This window comes from Monodon monoceros, unplaced genomic scaffold, assembly GCF_005190385.1.
Source record: "Monodon monoceros isolate NGI ecotype Baffin Bay Population unplaced genomic scaffold, NGI_Narwhal_1 Super_Scaffold_8, whole genome shotgun sequence".
Taxonomy (NCBI): Eukaryota; Metazoa; Chordata; class Mammalia; order Artiodactyla; family Monodontidae; genus Monodon; species Monodon monoceros.
In genome coordinates, this window is record NW_021703785.1 from 69,799,349 (window position 1) to 69,823,112 (window position 23,764).

The window sequence follows — 23,764 nt, forward strand, 5'->3', positions numbered from 1 at the left end:
CCCCTCCCTCCATTTTTTTTCCCGATTTATGATGGCAAGGCATTTCCCTTGTCTGGGTGGTTAGACAGTTTGTTTTATTTCAGATGAGTTTATCTGAGATGAGAGAAAAGGTTAAAGAATTTAAATGGCAGAAAAAAGAATTACATAGTAGGTATAACACAAAAAACAAAATCTAGGAATAAGTGAGTAGCGCTACTATTATTAACAGTTAATATAAATTCCTCTAACCAGATTAGAGAACTATTAAAAATACTTAATGAGAAATTATAATAATGAGAATACTTTCTCATGATAAAATTAGTTAAAATAACTATATAATAAAAGTTATATATAAACCACTTTAATATAACTGGTTTGTAACATATATAAGGGTTTTATAAAGCAACAAAATACCATAGGCACACACCTTTAACATGTTAAAAAGAATACTTTTTTAGAGATAGATAAGGCAAAACTGGTAACTAAAACCAGTGTTCATCAGAAAATAAACGATTGGGACTTCCCTGCTGTCACAGTGGTTAAGAAGTGAGCCCGCGAGTCACAACTACTGAGCCTGCGCTCTAGAGCCCACGAGCCACAACTACTGAAGCCTGCACGCCTAGAGCCCGTGCTCCGCTACAAGAGAAGCCACCGCAACGAGAAGCCCGCGCACCGCAAGAGTAGCCCCTGCTCGCCGCAACTAGAGAAAGCAAAGGAGCAGCAAGGAGACCCAACACAGCCAAAAATAAATTAAGTTTTTTAAAAAAGAAAAAGAAAATAAAGAACTTATTTTAGCTTTAGGAGGCAAAGGTTATATCTAGAAAGAAGAGTCAAGGACTTGGGTTATATAAACTTGTCTAACTTCAACAACACTAAAGAGAATGCAATAAATGAGAAAAGGAATAGTGAAAAAGAACACCAAAGTTTTATTACTCCCACCCTGTGACTTAGATAATCCCATCATAACTCTCTAAATATGTTCCTATAATATTAAATTTGTGGGTTTTCTAACATACATATAATTATATTTTTATTCATAATTTCTAATTTCTATTCATACTTATTTATTCTTATTTGTTTATTTTTGGCTGCATTGAGTCTTTGAAGCTGTGCGCAGGCTTCCTCTAGTTGCGGCGAGTGGGGGCTACTCTTTGTTGCGGTGCGCGGGCTTCTCACTGTGGTGGCTTCTCTTGTTGCGAAGCACGGGCTCTAGGCGTGCAGGCTTCAGTAGTTGTGGCTCGCAAGCTCTAGAGCGCAGGCTCAGTAGTTGTGGCGCACGGGCTTAGCTGCTCCGCGGCATGTGGGATCTTCCCGAACCAGGGCTCGAACCTGTGTCCCCTGCATTGGCAGGGGGATTCTTAACCACTGTGCCACCAGGGAAGCCCTCTATTCATACTTTAAGTCCTAATTTTCATTCATATCTTAAACAGCTCTAAATGTACATTTGGGGAAAAAAATCAATGTTTATGTCAAACAGCAGACATTCACTCTGTGAGAAGTTATCAATAGAGTTTTAGGTTCTCACACACTTAAATTTACACCGCAACTTTCACAACCAAAAGAACCAAGTGCATTTTATTTAGTGAGTTCTTCAAACCAACATCATCCCCCAACATTTGGATATGATTCCTACCTGTCCTCTCCAGACAGAAATATACTAAGTCAAGAGTCCTGGCCTTCAGCTTAAAAAGCACTGTTGTAATTATTATCATTATATTTTAAATGAAATAATAATGTTTCAATTCAGACATCGCAACCAACCAAAATGATAGAGTGTTTCCTATTTTACCAATGACTGATAAAGGTTTTTTTTTTACAAATGAAGTAATTTTCTGATGAGGTTTCCAGCTCAAGATTAATACAACTTTATGCTTTGCTACTATTATATTATTTCTTGGAAACTGTTACTTTTAAAGTCTAATTCAGAATTTAATACTCTGCTGGACTCCACTACAATCAAGAATACCTATTAATAACACAACAAATTAGTCCCATAAATTAAGGGACTAATTTAATAACAGTGAAACAAAATAAAAAGTTCAGCCATTTATTTTTAATTAGGTAGAATGACAGGAAGAGGTTTATACTGGATAAAAACACAACACAAAATATTATGTAATATTTCACTGCAAATATGCCAAAAGGTCTGTAAGAAAAAGAAAGTTGTCTTAAGGTGATGTGATGAATGACTGAGGAATCACTGCTATTCCTGAATATTGGTCAGGCTTTTTAAAATCGCACAGTAACCTCATAAAACCATAAAATACCCTCCTTAGTAAAGCTCCTTGTAACGAGCTCAACTTGCTTTACCTCTTAATAGCTTCATAAGCTGCTATCAGTAATCTTTCTACTCTCTGAATGAACGTGAATGACCTGGTAAATTTTTCTGAACAGCTTTATCTAGATATAATTGACATGTAAGAAACTGTACATATTTAAATGTAAGCTTTGATAACTCTTGACATAGGTAGACCACCATGAAACCACTACCCAAATCAAGAAAATGACTACATTCATCATGCCCAGAAGTTTCCACAAGCCTGAATGAAATCCCTCCCTCCTGTTCCTCTCTGCTCCACTGCTTTGGACTCCAGGCAACCACCAATAAGCTTTTTGTCACTATAGACTAGTCTGTATTTTCTAGAATTTAATATAAATGAATCTTACATACATATGTAGGTGCTGGGTTTTTTACTAGCTTCTTTCACTTTGCATCATTAAGATTCATCCTTCTTATGTTTACTTTGGGTTTAATTTGTTCTTCTTTTTCTGGTTTCTTAATCTAGAAGCTGAGATCACTGATTTGGGAACTTTTCTCCTTTTCTAATACAGGCATTTAGTGCTACAAATTTCCCTCTGATTACTGATTTAGTGGCATCCCACAACTGTTGGCATGTTTCATTTTCATTCAGTTCAAAATACTTTTAAGTCTCCCTTTCTAATCCCTCTTTGACACATGAGTAAGTCAGAAGTGTGTTTGTTATTCAGTCTCTGAATACTTGAGATTCTCCAAAGATCTGTTACTGGTTTCTAATTTAATTCTCTTGTGGTCGGAGAACACATTTGTATGACTTGTACCCTTTTAAATTTATTGAGACTTCTTTCAAGACCCAGAATTGGTCTGTCTTCGTGACCAATTTCTGTGTGAACTTGAAAAGAGTATTCATGTGGTTGCTGTGGGGCACAGGGCTCTACGAGTAAACTACCAGAGCTGCTCAGGCCTCCCATCTCCTTAATGGTTTTCTTCCTCTCATTGAGAGAGGAGTACTGAAATCCGTATCACCGTCTATTTCTCCTTGCAATTCTACTAGCTTTTGTCCCATATATTTTAACTCTGTTTTTAGGTGCATAAACATTTAAAAATGGCGTATCTATGCTCCTAATAAACTGTCCCCTTTACCTTTATCAAATGACCTTCTGTATTCCTGGTAATATTCTCTGCTCTGAAATCTACTTTTTCTGACATGAATATAGCTATGCCAGCTTTCTTTTGACTAGTGCATGGTATAACTTTTAATCTATTTCCGTGTTTATGTTTAAAGCAGGTTTCTTGTCAGCTTCATATAGTTAGAGTTTGCTCTTTTTCTTTAATCCAATTTGAAAATCTCTGCCTTTTTATTAGGATGTCTAGAAGACTTATATTTAATGTGATTACTGATAAGTTCAGGTTTAAATCTAGCTACCATGTTGTTACTTGTTTTCCATTTCTTCCACCTGTTCTTTGGTCTCCTTTTCTGTTTTCTGCCTTCTCTGGGATTAAATGATTTTTTAAATTTTCATTTTACCTCCTCTCTTGGCTTGTTAGCTATAACTCTCTCTGTTCTGTTACTGTAGTGATTATCTTAGGTTTTACAGTACGTATATTTAACTTATCACTGACTATCTTAGCCTGCTAGAGCCATAATAAAATACCACACACTGAGCAGCTTAAACCCGCGGTCCCCAAACTTTTCGGCACCAGGGACCGGTAACGTGGAAGACAATTTTTCCACAGACGGGGAGGCAGGGGGATGACTCAGGCGGTAATGTGAGCAATGGGCACCGGCAGATGAAGCTTCGCTCGCTTGCCCGCTGCTCGCCTCCTGCTGTGAGGCCCGGTACCTAACAGGCCGCAGACCAATACCGTTCCGCAGCCCAGGGGTTGGGGACCCCTGGCTTAAACAATGGAAACATATTTTCTCACAGTTCTAGAAGGTGAGAACCCAAGATCAAGGGGCCAAGAGGGTGTTTCTCCTGAGGCCTCTCTCCTTGGCTTGCAGAAAGCCATCCTCTCACTGTGTCCTCACAGCAACAGGCCTTTTCTCTGTGTGTGTGTGCAACCCTGGTATTTCTTCATCTTCTTCTAAGGACACCAATCATATTGGATTACAGTCCATCCTTACAACCACATTTAGCCTTAATTAAATCTTTAAAAGCCCACTTCTATATACAGTCATATATATTTTTTAAATGAATTTGGGGAAGACACAATTCAGTCCGTAACACCAACTATCACTGAATTTTAAACTACTTCAGATATAGTGTAACAAGCTCACAATATTATACTTCCATTTCTCCCCTGCCAGACTTTGTGCTATTATCATCATATATTTTATTTCTACATATGCTATAAACCCAACAACACACTATTACCGTTTTTGCTTTCAACAGTCAATATCTTTCAAAGAGACTTACAGAATAAGGGGGACAGTTTCTTATATTTCCTCATGTAGTTACTGTTTCCAGTGTTCTTCATTTCTTTGTATAGATCCATAAGGTATTTTCTTCCTTCTGCCTGAAGTACTTTCTTTAATATCTATTAAGTACACATACACTGCACGTGAACCCTTTCAACTCTTGTATGTTTAAAAAGGTGTTTACTTTGCTTTTTAAAAAATATATAATTTTGAAGTAATTTAAAATTCACAAGTAGTAGTATCCTTCACCATCTTTCCCCAAAGATATCCTACATAACTAGAGTATATTTTCAAAACCATAAAATTAACATTGGTGCAATAAGTTTAACTGCACATTTTATTCAAAATTTCACAAGTCTTTAAATGCACTCAATGGATTACATTCTTGCATTTTTCCCAAGAACGGAATTCTAAGTTGACATTTTTTTTCTCTTCCTATATTTTCAAGTTATTGTTACACTGTCTTCTGGCTTGTACTGTTTCCAACAAGAAATATGCTATCACTTATATCTTCGTTCCTCAAAAATGAATATTTTTCCCTCTGGCTGTTTATCTGGTGTGCCTTGGTGCAGTTTTTACTCCCCCATGTTTCTTTCGTGCTTGTGTTCATTTGAGCTCCTGGATCTGTGGGCTTACAGTTTTCATCCAATTTGGAAAATATTTGCCCACTGTTTCTTAAAATATTTTTTGTTTGCCCTTCCCCCACCCTGCTTCAGTGACTAAAAATACAAGTGTGTTAGGCTGCTTCAAGTTATCCCATGGCTCACTTTTTCTCTATTTTTTGGATAGCTTCTATCACTATGTCATCAAGTTCACTAATCTTTTCTGATGCAATGTCTAATCTGTCATTAATCCCATCCAATACTTTTCATTTCAGACAAAGTAGTTTTAAATTTTAGAAGTGTGATTTGGATTTTTTAGTAGGTCTTCCTTGTCTACACTGACATGTTTAATCTTTCCCCAGTTTCCTGAACACATGGAGTATTGTTATAATAACTCTTCTGATGTTCTTACATACTATTTATGTGTTATAATTGATTACATTTGCTTCTCTTTATGGGTCATATTTTCCTACTTCTTTGCACTGCTGGTAATTTTTGATCAAATGCCAAATATTGTCACTTTTATCTTTTTGGGTGCTGGAGATATACATATATATATATATATATATATATATATATATAAGGATGCCTTGTTTTTTTTCTTTATTTTTAATAAATTTATTTACTTTTTATTTATTTTTGGCTGCGTTGGGTCTTCGCTGCTGCACACAGGCTTTCTCTAGCTGTAGCGAGCAGGGGCTATTCTTTGTTGCAGTGCTCAGGCTTCTCATTGCGGTGGCTTCTCTTGTGGAGCACAGGCTCTAGGTGTGCAGGCTTCAGTAGCTGTGGCGCACAGGCTCTAGAGCGCTGGCTCAGTAGTTGTGGTACACGGGCTTCACTGCTCCGCAGCATGTGGGATCTTCCTGGACCAGGGCTTGAACCCGTATCCCCTGCCTTGGTAGGTGGATTGTTAACCACTGTGCCACCAGGGAAGTCCTAGATATATTTTTATTGCTATAAATATTCTTGAGCTTTGTTCTCCATTGTCATTAAACTGATTAAAAATCAGTCTGATTCTTTCAGGTCTTGCTTTTAAGCTTTATTAGTTAAGACTAGGGCAGCATTTATTCTAAGGCTAATTTGGTCCCACTACTGAGACAAAAGACTTCCCATTACCCTACTTAATGCTTCATGAATTATGATGCTTTCCATGTTGGCTTGTGGGAATAGGAACTATTCTTGGCCTTGTGTGAGCTCTGAGAATTATTTCCTGTAATCTTTTCAGGAATCTCTTTTTCCAGTTCAAGTAACCTCCTCACTCATAGCCTCTGATCAGTACTCAGCTGAAGGTGCAAGGAGAATCTCTGTAAGTGTCCGAAGTTCTATGTATGAGCTCTCTCCTCTCCAGTACTTTTTTTGTGAACTATATCCGGCTTGGCCTCTGTAAACTTCCAGTTTGGTCTCCCTAATTAGATAGATCACTAGGCTCCACCTGAGTTCCCGCTCCAGGCACCAGGCTCAGAAACTGCCCACCGAACAGTGAGCTAAGGTAATCACGGGGAGCTCACCTCATTTGCTTCCCATCTATCAGGGATCACTGTCTTTCACTGCCTGATATCTAATGTCTTGAAAACTTGTTTCATATATTTTGGTCAGTTTTTTAGCTGTTTCTGGAGGGAGGGTAAGTCTAATCCCTGTTCTTCCACCTTGGTCAGGAGACAAATTTTGTGGTGATGTTTTCCAAACATAAGGTATTCCTAATTTTAGCTTAAGTTATAAATATATAAAATTTAGCCAACTCCTTGTTTTGGCTAGATCAGACACCCACCAGTAAAGAGATGTTTTGCAACTATTAATTCAAACTATTTATGAGCAAATCAACTACTTCCCTATAAAGCTGGTTTTTCAAGTTTTGTTGTGCTTCCTATACAATCTCTTTCCTAAACAGATAAATTATGTCACAACCATCTTTCTGATAATGCAGTTATCTTTGAAGCATCAAGTCAGCATCAAGTCATGCAGTCTATTCTACATCCTAAATATTTCTCAAATTCAACTATTTCTACTCATGTCATTGTCAGTGCCCTAGTCTAGGTTACCATCATCCCAACGGACCAACTTGACTCCAGTCTTGCACAACTCAAATCCATCTTCTACTTTCAGCCAGGATAAAAGAAAGAGAGAGAAGCAGAAAAAGAGAAGGAGGAGGAGAAAAAGGAGGGGAAAATGGGAAGAAAGAAAGAGAAGGAAAGTTTTATTTAATGACTTAATTGCTGAAATCCAAAGACTGATCAGGTCAAGTCTCCACTGTCCTTGACTGAATTAAATCATTAAAAAAGAGAGAGAGATAAAACGTTGATACTAATCTTGGCCATATCTACTTTTTTCCAGAACGTATGACTCCAATCTCCCATCTTCACTACTATTCTTCTCTCGGGGCCTAGTTTTGGACTAAGTCAAAAGATTCATGCTCAAGGTAGAGGGCTGTATGTATGTCTGTGTGTGTCTGTGTCTTGGCAAGGGCAGAGAGCAGTGAATTATCTGGAAAGGCAGAAGAGAGGATACTGATAATGAAGGAGAAAGGCAGGGATAGGCAAGAATTTTGCCTTGATAAAATTATCTAAAAAGGCATAAAAAGATGAGACTTATAGACATAAAGAACAGCACTATTCAGAGCGATTTTTACTAGTCTTCAGTGTTCATGAATAACACAGAATAAAGAGGAACAGGGAGAGACAGAAAGGAGAAGTCAAATGGCTAACCAGAACCTCCAAGTTCATATTTCTACATGGTTTTTTGTTGTTGTTGTTGTTTTTTGCCTTAGTGGGTTGTTATTTCTCCAGATTTCAAGCATGTCCAAATACGGTCAATTTAAAATTTATCACAATATACTCAACTTCTGGGCTATTCAGAAACTTAATATTTTAAGACCAGTCAAGTTTCATCTTATAAAAGTTAACATATAACACTACTACTAAAAAAAAAAAACCAAAACAACAACAAAAAACACCACTACTATTGTGAAATTAGTCTAATATCACAATTTACAAATTTTCTGAAGTAAACTGGGCCTTCTGATAAAACAACCCAATAGAGGAAATATGACTCTCTAAATAAATCAGATTCAAATTGGTGGGGACAGTGAAGGAAAGTTGACTACTACTGCTTACAAGAGATTCACACCATTGTTCTTTTACATATAAGTTCTCCTACTAATAATCTGACTGTCTTAAGGGCAAAGTGGCATGTGTATGTCAGAACCTGCCAGATGAAAGTCAATTAGTAAGAGGCTTTATGTTATGGTAGAGTCAAACAAAAACATTTCTGGGAACTCAGCTTAAAGTCACTCTCTCTATATAAGAGTGTGAAACTATAGGCGCATTAACTTCCAAAGACGCTCACTAGTTCATCTTTCATAAAGTTTGTCAGAAATGGGTAACACTATTCTTGAGAATAGTTTGATACTATGTATCAAAATGAAAAACAAGCATATCCTTTGACCTAGTATTCCTACATCTAGGAATTTAGGCTAAGAAGAAAATCACCCAAGTAGAAAAGATTCCATTTAGCACATTTTTTTAAATGATTTTTTAAAGTGGTGGGGGGAGGGATAACTAAAATATCTATCAATAGGGATCTGGTTATGTGGATTATGGTATATACAATAGTGTGTAGCTATTAAAAAATCATGTGAATTGATATATTTTTATCTACCATGAAAATAGGCCAATACCACTACTGAGAAAAAATAAAGTAAAATTACGCTACAATGCAGCAATTATACTAAACTGCTTTTTGTAAAATGGTGTGCATATGCCTAAGAGAACGGGTTGGGCAGGGAGGGAGGGAGAGGGAGAATGTGTGTACGTGCATGTGCACAGGTGTGTAAAAGGATTCTAACTAAAGATGCTCACTGAAGTGCTAAAAGAAGATTCTATCTCTAGGTGGTGAGGAAATGGGACATTTTTGCTTCCTCCTTTGTACTTCTCTGTAGTACGTGAATTTTTTTCAATAAGCATATATAACTTTTACAAAAAAGTTTTAAGAAAGTTTGTTAAGATTTGTAAATTATGAAGCCACTTACACTACTCCCTTTTCTTTGCATATCATCGTCACTGAATGGAGTGGTATTAAGAATTCACAGAGAATATGCAATATTCAAATTGAGACAAGTAGGACCAATGTATATAAAAAAAGCAAAATCTGTATCTGGGGATAGAAGGCATTTAAAAACAAAAACAGAGGGGCTTCCCTGGTGACACAGCGGTTAAGAATCCACCTGCCAATGCAGGGGACACGGGTTCAAGCCCTGGTCCGGGAAGATCCACATGCTGCGGAGCAACTAAGCCCCTGCGCCACAACTACTAAGCCTGCGCTCTAGAGCCCGTGCTCCACAACTACTGAAGCCTGCACTCTAGAGCCTGCGAGCCACAACTACTGAGCCCGTGGGCCACAACTACTGAAGCCCGCGCGCCCTAGAGCCCGTGCTCCACAATGAGAAGCCACCGCAATGAGAAGCCCACGCACAGCAACGAAGAGTAGCCCCCGCTCGCTGCAACCAGAGAAAGCCCACGTGCAGCAACGAAGACCCAACGCAGCCAAAAATAAAATAAATAAAATAAATAAATTAAAAAAAAAACAACAGATGAAATGCTTGCTCTTCCATTAAAAGTTATTTACATGTCAAAGTTCTCCAATAACAGTAATCATTAACCATCACAGAGGTATTCTCAATATTCTACCTAGTTAATTCTTAATATTACTCTCCCTATTTATGTGTCAATTATTGGGTTGGCCAAAAAATTCGTTCGGGTTTTTCCGTAAGATGTTAAGGAAAAACCCAAAATGAATTTTTTGGCCAACCCAGTATCTCAATAAAGTTGGGAAGAAATATTACTCTCCCTAAAAGAAGCAAAAATATCCATTTAGGTCAGTTAACGAGTAATCCAGGAGACAGCAAGACCATCACCACATTCCAGAGAGGAAATAATTACTTTACACAGCTATAAGTATCTTGTATACCTATGTACATCTTCTATCCATAACTATATATCAGTAAAATCTATTTGTCACATTGCATAGTAATAGAGACTTACTTGGAGGCATTCTCTCTAACCAAGAATCCTGCCACATTTAATCACAAAATTTAACATATATTAAGATTTTTCAAACATTTTTCCATAATGATATTTTATGTCATGAAACTATACCAAAGGAAAACTTAAGAAAATGTACAAAATTTAAATTCAGGACTAAATTTGGCCAAATACTCATCTCACCAGATAATCGTTAATCCAGGTTAATTCATTCAACTAGTTGAATAGCTAATAATAAAAGATAATGTGCTGGGCACTGTGCTGGGCACTGTGCTAGGCACTGTGGAGAACAAAATATTTGAAACATAGGCACTACGTTCTAGAAGTTCACAGGCTGGCATTTCACAGGTACAGAATGTACCCTGAACCCAATTCCACACTCCCAAGAGCTCAGAACATCCATGTATCAAAAAAGAAAAAAAAAAATTAACTACCTATAGTGTGCCATTCACTGCCAGCCTGTAAGTTATATACACATTAATTACAGCAATGTGAAGTGCTACGGAAAAGTGAACAAATGCTTAGAGCTGTCTAATTAGGTCGTAAGACCATATGCTTGAATCGAATCCTAAAAGACAAGTTTGCTGAGTCAAGGCAGAGAGAAGGGCACAGCAAGCAAAGAGAATGTTCAAAGGCAGAGGCAGGAAGAGCATGCTGCTCTTCATCGTGCTGCAGGTTGTTCAGTAGGTCTGCAGCAGTAATCTGAGGGATCAAGAGGCACCTTGATGCCTTTCTAAGAGACTTGGATTGTATTCTAATGACAAAGAACAGATGACAAAGATGAGAAATCAACCAAGTAGTGGTCTGAATGAAAAGACCAGAAGCAGGAAACCAGGTAAGAGACTACAATAGTAATAGTCCGGGTAAGAAGAGGAGGTGAGCCTAAACTGTACTTTGGTAACATTAAAAGTGAAGAGAGGGCTTCCCTGGTGGCGCAGTGGTTAAGAGTCCGCCTGCCGATGCAGGGGACACGGGTTTGTGCCCCGGTCTGGGAAGATCCCACATGCTGCGGAGCAGCTGGGCCCATGAGCCATGGCCGCTGAGCCTGCGCGTCTGGAGCCTGTTACTCCGCATCGGGAGAGGCCACAACAGTGAGAGGCCCACGTACCGCAAAAAAAAAAAAAAAAAAAAAAAAAAGTGAAGAGAATTTCAAGGTAGCACAATCAACAGATCTTAGTGGCCAAAGAATGTGACAGATATGGAAGATGGAAGAATGAAGAACTCACAACTGGGTGATATCAATAACCAAGACAGAGAGTGGGCATATAGCTGTGAATAAGTGTGTACAGATGTGTGTGAGTGAAAGAACAGGTTTGAAGGAAAAGATATAGTATTCATTTCAGACACACTGAGTTTTTAAAGTCTTACGCCATACAGATGAAGATGTTCAGAAGCAGGTAGTGTGTATGTGTGTGTGTGTGTGTGTGTGTGTGTGTGTATATATATATATATATATATAGGAGTCAAATGTGACTAGGGAGTAGCTGAAGTAATGAAGATAAGTGAGATCACCTAAGGGCACTGTGTGCAGAGACAGGAGAGTCAAGGACAGAGCTTGGGAAAGTTCCTGAGGGCACAGCAAGGGACAAGAGGTCCCTGAAAGAGACTAAGAAAGAACAGTCTCAGAGCTAGGAGAACAAGAGTTTCAAGGAAAGAGGAACTGACGACAATGTCAAATGCAGTAGAGGTCAAGTAAGAATTGTGACTTTTGGTAGTTAGGTAAGTTACCAAAAAGAGTCTCAATAGAGTGGTGAAAGTGAAAGGTAAAACGCTGGGAATTAAGGGATGAATGAAAGGTGAAGAACTAGCAACAAGCAGGAAGCAGTTCTCAAATTGTATCACACAGTTTCCCAAATGTACTGACCACAGAATATTTCCTCATGTAGCACTCCTTGGTACTGGAAGACCAAGCTAGGAAGAAGACATCAATGTCAAGGGAGAGACTGTCTAAAACTGAAAAGGGATAAATAATGAAATAAATTGCTAGAGGGACTAAAGACAGGTTCTGAAGGATATAGTAAAGGAACACCTGTTTGTTTGCAACCAAAGGAAAAACAGTCAGAAAGGGTGTAAGTGAAAATGTTGTACATAGCTAGAAAGCCAACATATGAAGCAATTCATTCTCAACGACCTCTTGTTTCCCTCCTCTGAAGAACACAAGTCTCTTACTCAAAAGTGACAGAGGGGATGAACAGGTCTGAGGTGAATGGTAAAGGTTTAGAATAGCAGCTGCAGAGAAGAGGAGAAAAGAAGAGGGTCTGAGATGGGCTGTGGGTGAGAAATCAGAACTTATATAGTAACATCATTTTAGCTGCCCCACAGTTCTATAACTTTTCAAAGTCCTGAGGAACCCTGAGTAGATGGACTGAAGCATCACTCTTATCCAATCCACTCCATCTAAAGCCCAAAGGATCTCATTTCCTGGGGCATAGAGACTAGAAATCTTCTGAAATAACACCAAAATTCAGTAAGTAACTAAAGACTGAAGCACATGCAGTGAGTTTCCAAAACCTCCCTGGGATCTTAAAAGCAACAGTAACAAGCAACTAGAATTCACAGCTGAATTTGTGGGCCAAGAGATTTTAATGTGAGCATTCTTACAAATTAAATACTTATAAGAAATGCCATTTAATCAGACCACAAGGGGAAAAACACCATCAAAAGAGATGTTAACAAGTATGAATCTCCTAATACACCCAATAGTCCAACAGTTCTCATTCATTTACATCACTCTGGGGGTAAACTAAAACAACAGTAATACTAATAATTTATGATTCATAACTCCACTATTTCCAAAAGTCTAAGACAAAATGAGACTTACATGTTACATAAAGTCTTTTATATATATAAATATATATATTTATATATAAGACAGACTTTATGTAACATGTCATTACTTTTAGGTACATCTTAACCTGCAATACTCTGAGAAGTTTATAAAACCATGCATTTCCCATCCTTTCATTCAAGTTGACATCTGATTGTTACATGAAGGATGGGAACACATTGTTATCCCTTCAAAAAAAGCATTTTTAAAGTAATTTTTTAAACTACTCAAGTGAGTCAGCATTAAAATGAGAGCCCCTAAGAGACACTTAATGTCACTGCCTCCTTCCATATATACCACAATGCCACGCACATCTGAATATAAATAACTGAGAGCACCCTAAATAAACAGAAACAAAAACCAAGTTTAGGAGGGATGAGGTCAAATTGGAGGAATGGACATTTATTTAATATCTACTGTACAAATAATAGATTCAAACAGAAAGCTGAATCCTCACAATAATTCTATAAAGTAGGTGATGAAATAGTTCAATCTTGAGCGGCATTTGAACCATAATCATAGAACAAATGTAAAATCTCAAATTCACATGCAGATTGGTCAGGCAGAGGAATGGGCAATCATCTGGGCAGAGGCTAAGGAAAGATGAAAGTGAACCTGCACTTCAGTGAAATAAAGAACTGCTGATGCAGAGTTTTAGGTGACCTTCCATCTACCACCTGCTCTGTGTTTAGACTGAGACCATGAGAAAAATACAAAACAGAGGAGCTTTGTCACATAATAACACTGTCAGGAAGTAAGACTAGTACCAGGCTCAGAAGACTGAAAAATATCAAGAATATTTCTACAATGTTAAATTTTGAATTAAAAAAGAAAGAGAAGATCGTCTAACATTTCAGAAGAAATCACCACCCTATGTTCTAAATCAATTGTGATAATTAAACTAAACAATAGTAATATACGATGGCTATAAATCCCAGACAACCTATGATCAATTTTTCAAAATATATAACCTTAAAATAAACTACCACAAATTTCACATATTGCCTAAGAAAATAAAATTATACAATGACATTTAGAGACAAGCAGAATACCTTAAGGGTACAAAAATAAACAACACATGCCTAGTCACACGTATTTACAATTCAGTTGGAAAAGACAGGTAAACAACCAATATAAGAGAGAATGAAATAACATTAAGTATTGTGAAAAGAGTAAAAAAAAAAAACAAACTTTTTTTTTCTTTGAGGTGTTTGAGCAGGTATTTACAGAAAAGGTAGCATTTGAGCTACTCTCAAAGGAAAGGGGGGACTTCCCCGGTGGCACAGTGGTTAAGAATCCACCTGCCAATGCAGGAGACACGGGTTCGAGCCCTGGTCCAGGAAGATCCCACATGCCGCGAAGCAACTAAGCCCGTGCGCCATAACTACTGAACCCGTGCACCACAACTACTGAGCTTGCGCTATACAGCCTGCGAGCCACAACTACTGAAGCCCGTGCACTTAGAGGCTGTGCTCCACAACAAGAGAAGCCACAGCAATGAGAAGCCCGTGCACCGCAGAGAACCGCAGCCCCCGCTTGCCACAACTAGAGAAAACCCACATGCTGTAACAAAGACCCAACGCAGCCAAAAAAAATAAATTAAATAAAAATAAATTTAAAAAAAAAAAGGAAAAGGGAAGAAAGTTTTTTTAGGCTCTATTAACAATGGTACAGAGATAAAAAGGTACAGAGAACTGACAATGTATTTCATATTATATGAGGTATAAAAGATTCCATATGATTAGAATTTAGTACGTGTGGACAGTTAAAGAGAGATAGCCCTAGAAAGGCTGAACAGATCCTGAAGGGATGTGACAAAAATTATTCAGAAGATACACTGAGGGTACATATGTCAGTTATGTTTAAAAACAAAAAGAAAGAAAAAGGAAAGGAAAGGAAAGGATAAAAAGATACCGTGGAATTTTAAAGAATGGGGATTAGAGGCAGACAATATAGCAGGAAAATCTCAGGATATAAAATTTAATAGATCTGGAATCCCAGCTCTACCATGTACGAACAATAAGCCTTGTCTAAATTGCAATTTCCATATTTTTCAAATGGGGATAATATGTCACTATTGTGGTAAAGCCTTAATATGATGGCAAATGTAAATTGTCCAATGTATCATCTTTCAATTAATGGGCAGTCAAACCTCAGTAGTTTCCTTTTCATAATAAATGGTAGAATGTGGGAGAAGACAGGGAAGAAATGAAGCTATGTAGTCTCAGTGACCGGGAAGATGATAAAGCCATTAACTAAAGAAGGACTATAAAGAGAATATAAAAGAAGCAGTTAAAAAAAAAAAAAGAAGCAGTAGATTTGGAGAAGAGAAAAATACACTGAGTTCTAGACTTGCCAAATTTGTAGTGATAGAGGGATATACATCTACATGCAAAGATACCAGAAGGCATGAAAGAGTTGGGTCTTGAACTGAGAAGACAGTTCTAAGAGAAATAAAAATTTAAGAGTCTTAGGCATACACGGGAAAGCAAAGAACAAGTGAGCCAAGAACAGGAGCTCACAAAGAGCAGGGATGAAACAGAGTCAAGAATGCATGGTGGGGACTTCCCTGGTGGCGCCGTGGTTAAGAATCCGCCTGCCAATGCAGGGGACACGGGTTTGAGCCCTGGTCCGGGAAGATCCCACATGCCGCGGAGCAACTAAGCCCATGTGCCACAACTACTGAGCCTGTGCTCTAGAGCCCGCAAGCCACAACTACTGAGCCCGTGTGCCACAACTACTGAAGCCCACGTGCCTAGAGCCCGTGCTCTGCAACAAGAGAAGCCACCGCAATGAGAAGCCCGTGCACCTCAACAAAGAGTAGCCCCCGCTCGCCGCAACTAGAGAAAGCAATGAAGACACAACACAGCCAATAATAAATAAATAAATAGGCAAGCAAACAAAGAAACAAGAATGCATGAGGAAAGAGCTTCAAATAAAAAAGTGGCCAGCAGTATTAAGTACTGGATAAAACTGTTGGATTTGGTGATTCAGGAGACCTCTGACAAGCTTTGGGATTTGTTTCCAGCAAAATTTTTGCTAACACCAAACTCCAAGCACTGAAGGAATAAATGGGTTGTAAAGAAATCAGAGAAAAGACTAGAATCTATTTCAAGGGTCCCCAAGTGGGAACTCCACAGAAGTAGTAATGGAGACCAGATGGGTATGATCAATATTTCAAACAGCCATATGAAAAATAAATTTGACCTCCACCAAGCTACCTCCACAATATAAGAAAAATATTAAATTTCTTTGATTCTCTAATTAGCATATTATATATTTTAGAATGAAAGCATGAATCACTATTTTACAAATGTCCTGTGTTCAGTAGACAGACTCTTTCATATCACAAGATTCTTGGTAGAAAATAAATAAAAAGATTATTAAGTACTAAAAGGCTGGGAATCATAGGGCTCTTGAAAGAAATCCAGCACTGAAGAGAATAAATGCAATTATGAATGATCCAGGTAGAAACTTTCAGAGAAAGTTTCTGTTGTTGTTTTAAGGTTTTTGTTAGTTAGTTGTTTGCTTGGGTTTTTTTGTTTTGTTTTCAGAAGTGGAAAAACTTGTTTTTCCAAAATTTGTTTTCCAAAAAGATGTTAGGTCAAGATTAAGAAATCAGTGTAAACAAATATTTAAAGTTCCAGAAAGAAAGGCAGTTAAATGTCACTGAGAAAAAAAAAAAGATGAATCATGAGGAAAAAAGACTGACCTTACAACTACTGTGGAGTTATGCATAAGCTACAGTCCATGTCTGGAAACCTACATACCCATTCTCATCCTCAAAAAAAGTTGTCCTACAGAAGTTCAGTTAACCATTTAGACAATTACATCAATCATAGCTCCAGTACAACTAGAACTACGTTACACAGAAGTGAAGAGATTCTGAAGCCTGACAAACATGGGTTCAGAGTTCTGTTCCTCCACCGACTACCATTTAACCTTAAGGTTACTTAGCTTCTCTGAAGATGTTTCTTCATTTAACAGTAACAACTGTCCCATAAGAGACCAAAAGAGACAATACATGTAAAGAGCTTAGCACAGTGCGTGGCACAAGGTAACCATTTAAGAAACACAGCTATAATCACTAAAATAAAATATAGATAAATATTTTTCTAACCTTAGGATTGAGAAGACCTAAGCTTTAAAGGAAAGGAAACAAATGAAACAGGAAAGATTAATATATCTGGCTACACAATCCTTTAAAATTTTTATATGTGAAAAATCTTTAAAATATTTGAAGGTAAACATAATACAAAATTAAAAGGCATAGGTACAGAATTGACTTATATAAGTTACTTTTCTCATACAACAAAAAGATAAAAACCCCAATAGAAAAGAAAATTGCACTGACATACTCTTTGCTCTAAATAAACAATACCAGGTACCCAACTCAGGAATCCACAAAGACAGTAATGGACACCGGGTGGGTATTTTTCAATGCTTCAACACATGACTGATAGTGTAAGGCATTCTTGCCCCTCCAACATCACATCAAGCTAATAAGGCATTCCTTACATCCTTAAAAAAGACCTATTTGAATTATCTGAAACACAAAATAATATTAGTATTTGAAATATTAGATTCAGACAGCATCAATTCAATCTTTAGCACACTGAATGCAAATCTATTATTAGCTTTTTAATTAAAAATAAAGCATAATCCTAGCATATATTCTTTAAACGAACCTAATGATTTTTCAAGCTATGCTAAAGAGAAGTACCTTGGAACTGCCCCTGAGATATGGGGGACAACGGGGGGCGGTCAAGTGGCCGTACCTCTGCATCATCCGTGTTTCCCCTGCAGCCTACATGCACTTTCACTTCCACCTGTAACTGTCCTTACGTAACTGGAGCCCAATTTATTTTCAGACTTTCTTTTTAAAACTGGAAAATAATTCTAACAATCCACATCAAACCTCTCTCCTGATCTCAAAAAGAAGAATTCAGTACACATTCTTCATAAAGGATATGTCCATTATGAATTCTTATTCATAATGGACATATCCCAAACTTTCCACGGAAATTTTAAGTATTTGATTATGTGGACCACCCCCCTCCATTTCCCTGTTTTTCTTTATATTTAGAAAAATACTATGAAATTTTCAGTTGAGACAAATAACATGTTTTGCAGTATTTTGGGAATAACTTTTTTATTTCTGTGCCCAAGGTAACACAGATACTGCTATGGCATTGACAGTAAACAGACCAAAATACTGTGGAACCCCTTCATAACACAAAGTTGCTGACAGAAATAAAACCAAGTTGTTGACTCTGTTATATCTTTTCTGTGTGTGATATGTGTATGTGGGGTTATAGGCTTTTGGCTAGCAATATATTAAAAAAATACCAATGTACTGAGAAAGTTTGGGATGAAAGATATTCTACTTCCAGCTAAACTGAAATTTTGGTCAACAGAGCTATTTTATACAATTACCAATTTCTTTAAATGAGACTATAATAATTATAATCCAAATTAAAATGGAATATAATTCAAATTATTTTGTAAGTACTTCAGAATCAGAGTCATACAAAAGCTAGCCTTTGAGTTATAAAAATTCATTTTCATTAGCACAGATAATGCAAAGACTGAAATGTATAATAACTCTAAGACAACATACTATTGAAGTTGGTTTTACAGCCAACACTTGACAAGTTTACATACAATTTTTATCTCCTAGTAAAAATGTACAAAAAGACAACATGTGGAGCTTTCTATTGCTCAGACTCCAAATAAATGAGATTTTCTGTAATAAATTTTATATGACTTTTTAATGTAGTACAACTTTGTGTATTAAAAATAATTAAACTTAACTATAAACAAAATCCAAAAGGGAAAAACTAAATTAAATGGAAGAATAGGAAAATATACTACAAGCAGAGAAAGTTCAAAAAAAAAGCCACAAAACAAAATCATTTAGTTAGTGAATGGGCCACTAATCTTACTTTGATTTAGAAAAAAAAAAACAAGAAAACAAAAAACCTAAGTGTATCAGCTAAGTCATCCAATCGCATACACACCACCCCACACAGACACAGAAAGCAGCCAAAATATTCACTTTTCAAAAATGTCTAATAAAATTATTTTTACCTGTAAATTGTTTTCTGTGATTCTGTTCCACCAAACCATATTGATGGGTACTCCTGATTTACACCTGTCAGCAAGGCAGCCAATAGGGTTCTTTGCTTTTCGTGCCTTTGATCCCATCGGAACTAGCCTCTCCTCCAGCATCCCCAGGCGATACTTCCTTGGCTAGGAAAAAGAAGGAAAGAAACCAGGCCACTCCTAACATCCCCCATACTAATCTAAGCTAACATAACTAACATACAGAAGATATCAAGAATGGTGGAATAGGAAACAAGTAAAATTTCTAAGACACTCCCTCTAATGTCCTTAGCACCACCCCCCATTCCCCATCCCCACCCCCAGTAAGCACACACCTCCAAAATAACCCATAGTCCTAACAACAGTATTACATAAAACAACAACTGTTTTAGTGAAATACATTATAATCTGAGTTTAGTGAACAGAAATTAACTTATCAGCAAAGTAAATGCTTTGCAAATTTTTTTCCACTGGCACTTACCTATTCTCACTGCAATATGAAGAAATGGCTTCAAGGGCACAAAATACAGGTAAAAAAATTTCTTCACACTATATATCTTTTTCTGCTCCCCATCTCACTACCTTATTTCCTACTGAGAACCACTCCACTTAGAAGAAGCAGCTAATTTCAAGGAATGGATTTTTTTTTAATTTTTAAAATTCTATGCCCATTAGGGCAGAGTACAAATTGATCTATCTCAAACAGGCATTGTACTCAGTGAAACTTGTACTCAATGAAAAACAACAATCTCAGACAAAAAAATACACAAATTTCATTGGTCTTATAAATCTCAGTAGTTTGAACAGAATGATACTAAGTAGCCTAATAAAAGCACAGATTCATTGGCTAATATTATAATAAAGTTAGTAAACAATCTTAAAAGTGGTTGGCAGGGATTTTTTCATACATGAAGGTTAATGAACAGTTTCCACCATTTTACTTCTCTTAATTATAGCAAATTTGTACTAAATTGCATCTTAAAGGGAATCTGTATATATTTTTTCCCTTTAAGGAATACTGATACATTCTTGGGAAGGTATCTAATTTAAGACCTAAAATAAGAAAATCTATGTTTACTCATTGTTCTGTCTTAAGACTGCTGAAGCAAATAGTTGAAATTAACCTTCTTCAAAAATTAAACTTGCATAAGAAAGGAAACTAGATTACCCATCTATCCAATAATTATAGCAGTGGGTAAAGTTTCATGAAGCTAAAATATTTCCACCTCTATGCAATCTTGAACCAATTCAATTACTCTCTGTGTCTACATCACAAGCAACTTTTGTGAATGAGAATAGAAATATACCCTTTAGAACCAAATTATAGATGAAAACATTTTAAAGCAAGTTATTTTTAATAACATAGCTCACAACTATAAGGCTCTGACATATAGCAAAAATAATATAGCCTTAATTCAGCCTTCACTAATTTAAAACTTATATTTTAGAAAACGTCTGGGCTAAACATGATCCTATCAAAAAAGTTCAACACATCAAAGAATATTTAAACAAAATCACACCATGTCAAATAGGTTCTATATATATAAGGACACCTAAATTCTAGTCATACATTTGAAAGCAAGAAAATTATTGCTTTAAATGTTCTTCTGTTATTTAGAGGCTTCACAAATCCAGACTTGTTTTTGAGCCAATTATTACCTTAGTGAAATTTATTCTCATGGTAGTACATTAAGCAACATAGAAAAAAAGGTTTTAAATAAATCCAGTGTATAATTCTCCCACCCCAGCAGCTCTCATTATATGTTTGTTTTTCCAAAAAGGAATTCACTATTCCTCTCCCTCCTCCCCATCACCCCCAAAACCTATAATTAGCCCAAGACCTTTCCTCAGGCAGAAGAGATCCCCAAACTTGTGCAGCTACAGATTTAAGTTCCTTCAATAAATAGAGAGTAAAGTCCAATCCAAAAGTAAAACTTTCTTTGTGATACTGAATGAAAAGACCTAAGGTATCAATACCATTTAAATACCATTATAAGCAAGAGAAGACAAATGACATCTGAAAAGAGATGGCAGCAATACAGAGCATGATGGTGAGCCAAAAAGATTACAGACAGAAGTCTCATTGCACAGAATGTAAATTATGGTAAAATCTCATGTCAAAGCTAATTTACAAATTATTTGAACTATTATTTATTCCTTGAAGGAAAAATGTATTTTCAACTAAACATGAGAGCCTACTTTGTATCAAGAACTGTTCTAAGTACTTGGAATGCAATGATGAATAAAACACACACCTTTCCCTCCGAAAGAGGACATAACCTAGTGGTTAACAAAGTCATGCGAACAGAACACACTCATTGTGATATGAAAAACGCATATATAATCAAGGTACCAATTGAACAGAGGCAAAGAAGGCTTCACAGAGAGGATGAATGCCTGAGCAGTGTTAAAGGAAGTGTCTAGATAGGAAACAAAACAAAACAAAACCAGAGTGAGTGAGAGAGAAAGATGTATTTGTAGGTTAGGAAAAATGCACATGTAGAGGCATACAGGCACTCTGTTGTCAATTAAGGGAAAACTACAAGTTTTCAGTCTATCATTAGTAGAGGGCCAACCTTGAGAGCGAAAGATGAGGCTTGAAAGCAATAAAAAACCATGAATTGTCTTGTATCCTATGCCAAGGAGTTTGGACTTCACTCCATGGGCAATGGGGAACTCTTGAAAGCTTGTGAATGAGAATTAAACTGGAAATAGGTAGATAAACCAATGGTCTCTGATGATAATCCAGGTTGGGGTTTCCCAAACGCAGCACTACAGACTTTGGATAACTCTTTGCTGCGGAGGGCTGTCGTGGGCCACTGCAGGACGAGTAGCAGCATCTGCCCCAGTCGTGACACCAAAACTATCTCTGATGTCCTGCAGGAGTCGGGGGACAAAACTGTCCCCACCTGAGAATCACAGGCGTAGGTGAAGGATGGGAACTCCAGGAAGCTGCAATGCAAACAGAAGGCGAAGGCGTGGCTGGGGAAAGAGCTGCTGGCTTAAAACAGCTATCGGTGATTAAGTGACAGTAGGGTCTATGGGAAATAGAGAAGTCAAATGGAAGGTGAGGAAACAAAGGGCAAACAAAATTTTATGGGAAATGTTTATTTTCCCCAAAGCCTTCTGAGTCCTACAAGATCCAAACCCCTCCTCCAGAGCAAACAAAAGCACAAGCCCTCTTCCTTGCCCCTTAGCTTCCAGCAGTCCCTTCCTAAACCAATCTTGAGAATGTGTTGGTCAAAAAAAAAGGTATGTTTCCTGGTTGATCCTCCACTCTTGACAGCCTCCTTGCCAGTCCAGCCTGCTGGTTATTATGAAACGGAAGCATTTTGCAAAGCCATGTCCTGTTGGTAAGTAACCAGTCTGTCTGCTCCACCTCCTAGTAAGTCAACATCGTACATCAAAATTCCCATTCTCTTTTTGTTCCTGTGGTAAAATGTCCAGCATACCATGTAACTATTTTTTTCTCTCTCTCTAATATATATCATTTTTACTTTAAGTCTCAAGATTCACTACAAAACTGATTTTTATCATTCTTCACAAACTCTAAATAAACAGCACAAAAAGACAGTAGTTGAAAACAGTTTTACACTTTTTATTGGGCATTTAAAAAATAACAACTTAGGGCTTGAAAAAGTTGGAGAATGTATTCTAGACTAGCACATCTCAACTGTAATGAACATATATACTCTTCTAGGGATCTTGTTAAAATAAAGATGCTAATTCAGCGACCTAGAGTGAAGCATGATATTCAGCATTTCTAAAAAGCTCCCAAGACTACTAGTGTGCTGCTGGTCTGGTGATCATCCTTCCAGCAATAAAGTTCTAGAGAATGTCAGGGAAGAGGCCTGGATAAGAAACAACTAGTAGCAAAACAGAAATTGGGGCCACCCCCCAAAATAAAAAAAGGATAAGGGTTTAAATAGTTAACATCCCACTCCTTTAGCTTGCCCTAAATACTCAGAGCCTTCAGAACCATTACTCATAGCCCCCAAAGCCCTGGCTCTTCAAAAATCCTTGCCCTAGTCCACAGAAGACGAATCCAATGGTTTAGGACTAAGGGAAATCCACTCTCATTTCTAACAAATAAGATAAGTCTCCAGACTGTGTCAAAAGAAAGAACAATAAAAGCTAATTTTTAGGACTGTTTTATTTCAAAACCTTAAATGCAAACACATTTTTTTTCATTCATTCATTCACTTAACATTTCAGCATAAGGCTTTTTGCCCTCCCCAGATGACCTAGAGGGGTGGGATAGGAAGGACGGGAGGGAGGCTCAAGAGGGAAGGGAGGGCTTCCCTGGTGGCGCAGTGGTTGGGAGTCCACCTGCCGATGCAGGGGACACGGGTTTGTGCCCCGGTCCGGGGGGATTCCGCATGCCACGGAGCGGCTGGGCCCGTGGGCCGTGGCCGCTGGGCCTGCGCGTCCGGCCGCAGCGGGAGAGGTCACAGCAGTGAGAGGCCCGCGTACCGCAAAAAAAAAAAAAAAAAGAGGGAGGGGATATGGGGACATGTGTACGCATGTGGCTGATTCACT

The 23,764-nt window shown here is 37.5% G+C and overlaps 1 protein-coding gene across 9 annotated transcripts in view; it reads right to left on the bottom strand.

Annotated features, from left to right (window-relative positions):
* The window catches only part of PAN3 (poly(A) specific ribonuclease subunit PAN3), a 118,251-nt gene that overhangs the window by 69,112 nt on the left and 25,375 nt on the right, over window positions 1-23,764 (bottom strand). For 7 of the 9 annotated variants that reach the window (XR_003791720.1, XR_003791721.1, XM_029210143.1 and 4 more), the window contains exon 5: window positions 19,211-19,372. The exons of the other annotated variants lie outside the window; for them this stretch is intronic. Coding sequence is in view for 5 of the 7 variants with exons in the window: in XM_029210143.1 (XP_029065976.1) it covers window positions 19,211-19,372 (162 nt within the window). In the remaining 2 variants the exon portion in view is untranslated. The remainder of the gene's footprint in view (window positions 1-19,210; window positions 19,373-23,764) is intronic. 9 annotated transcript variants of the gene reach the window in all.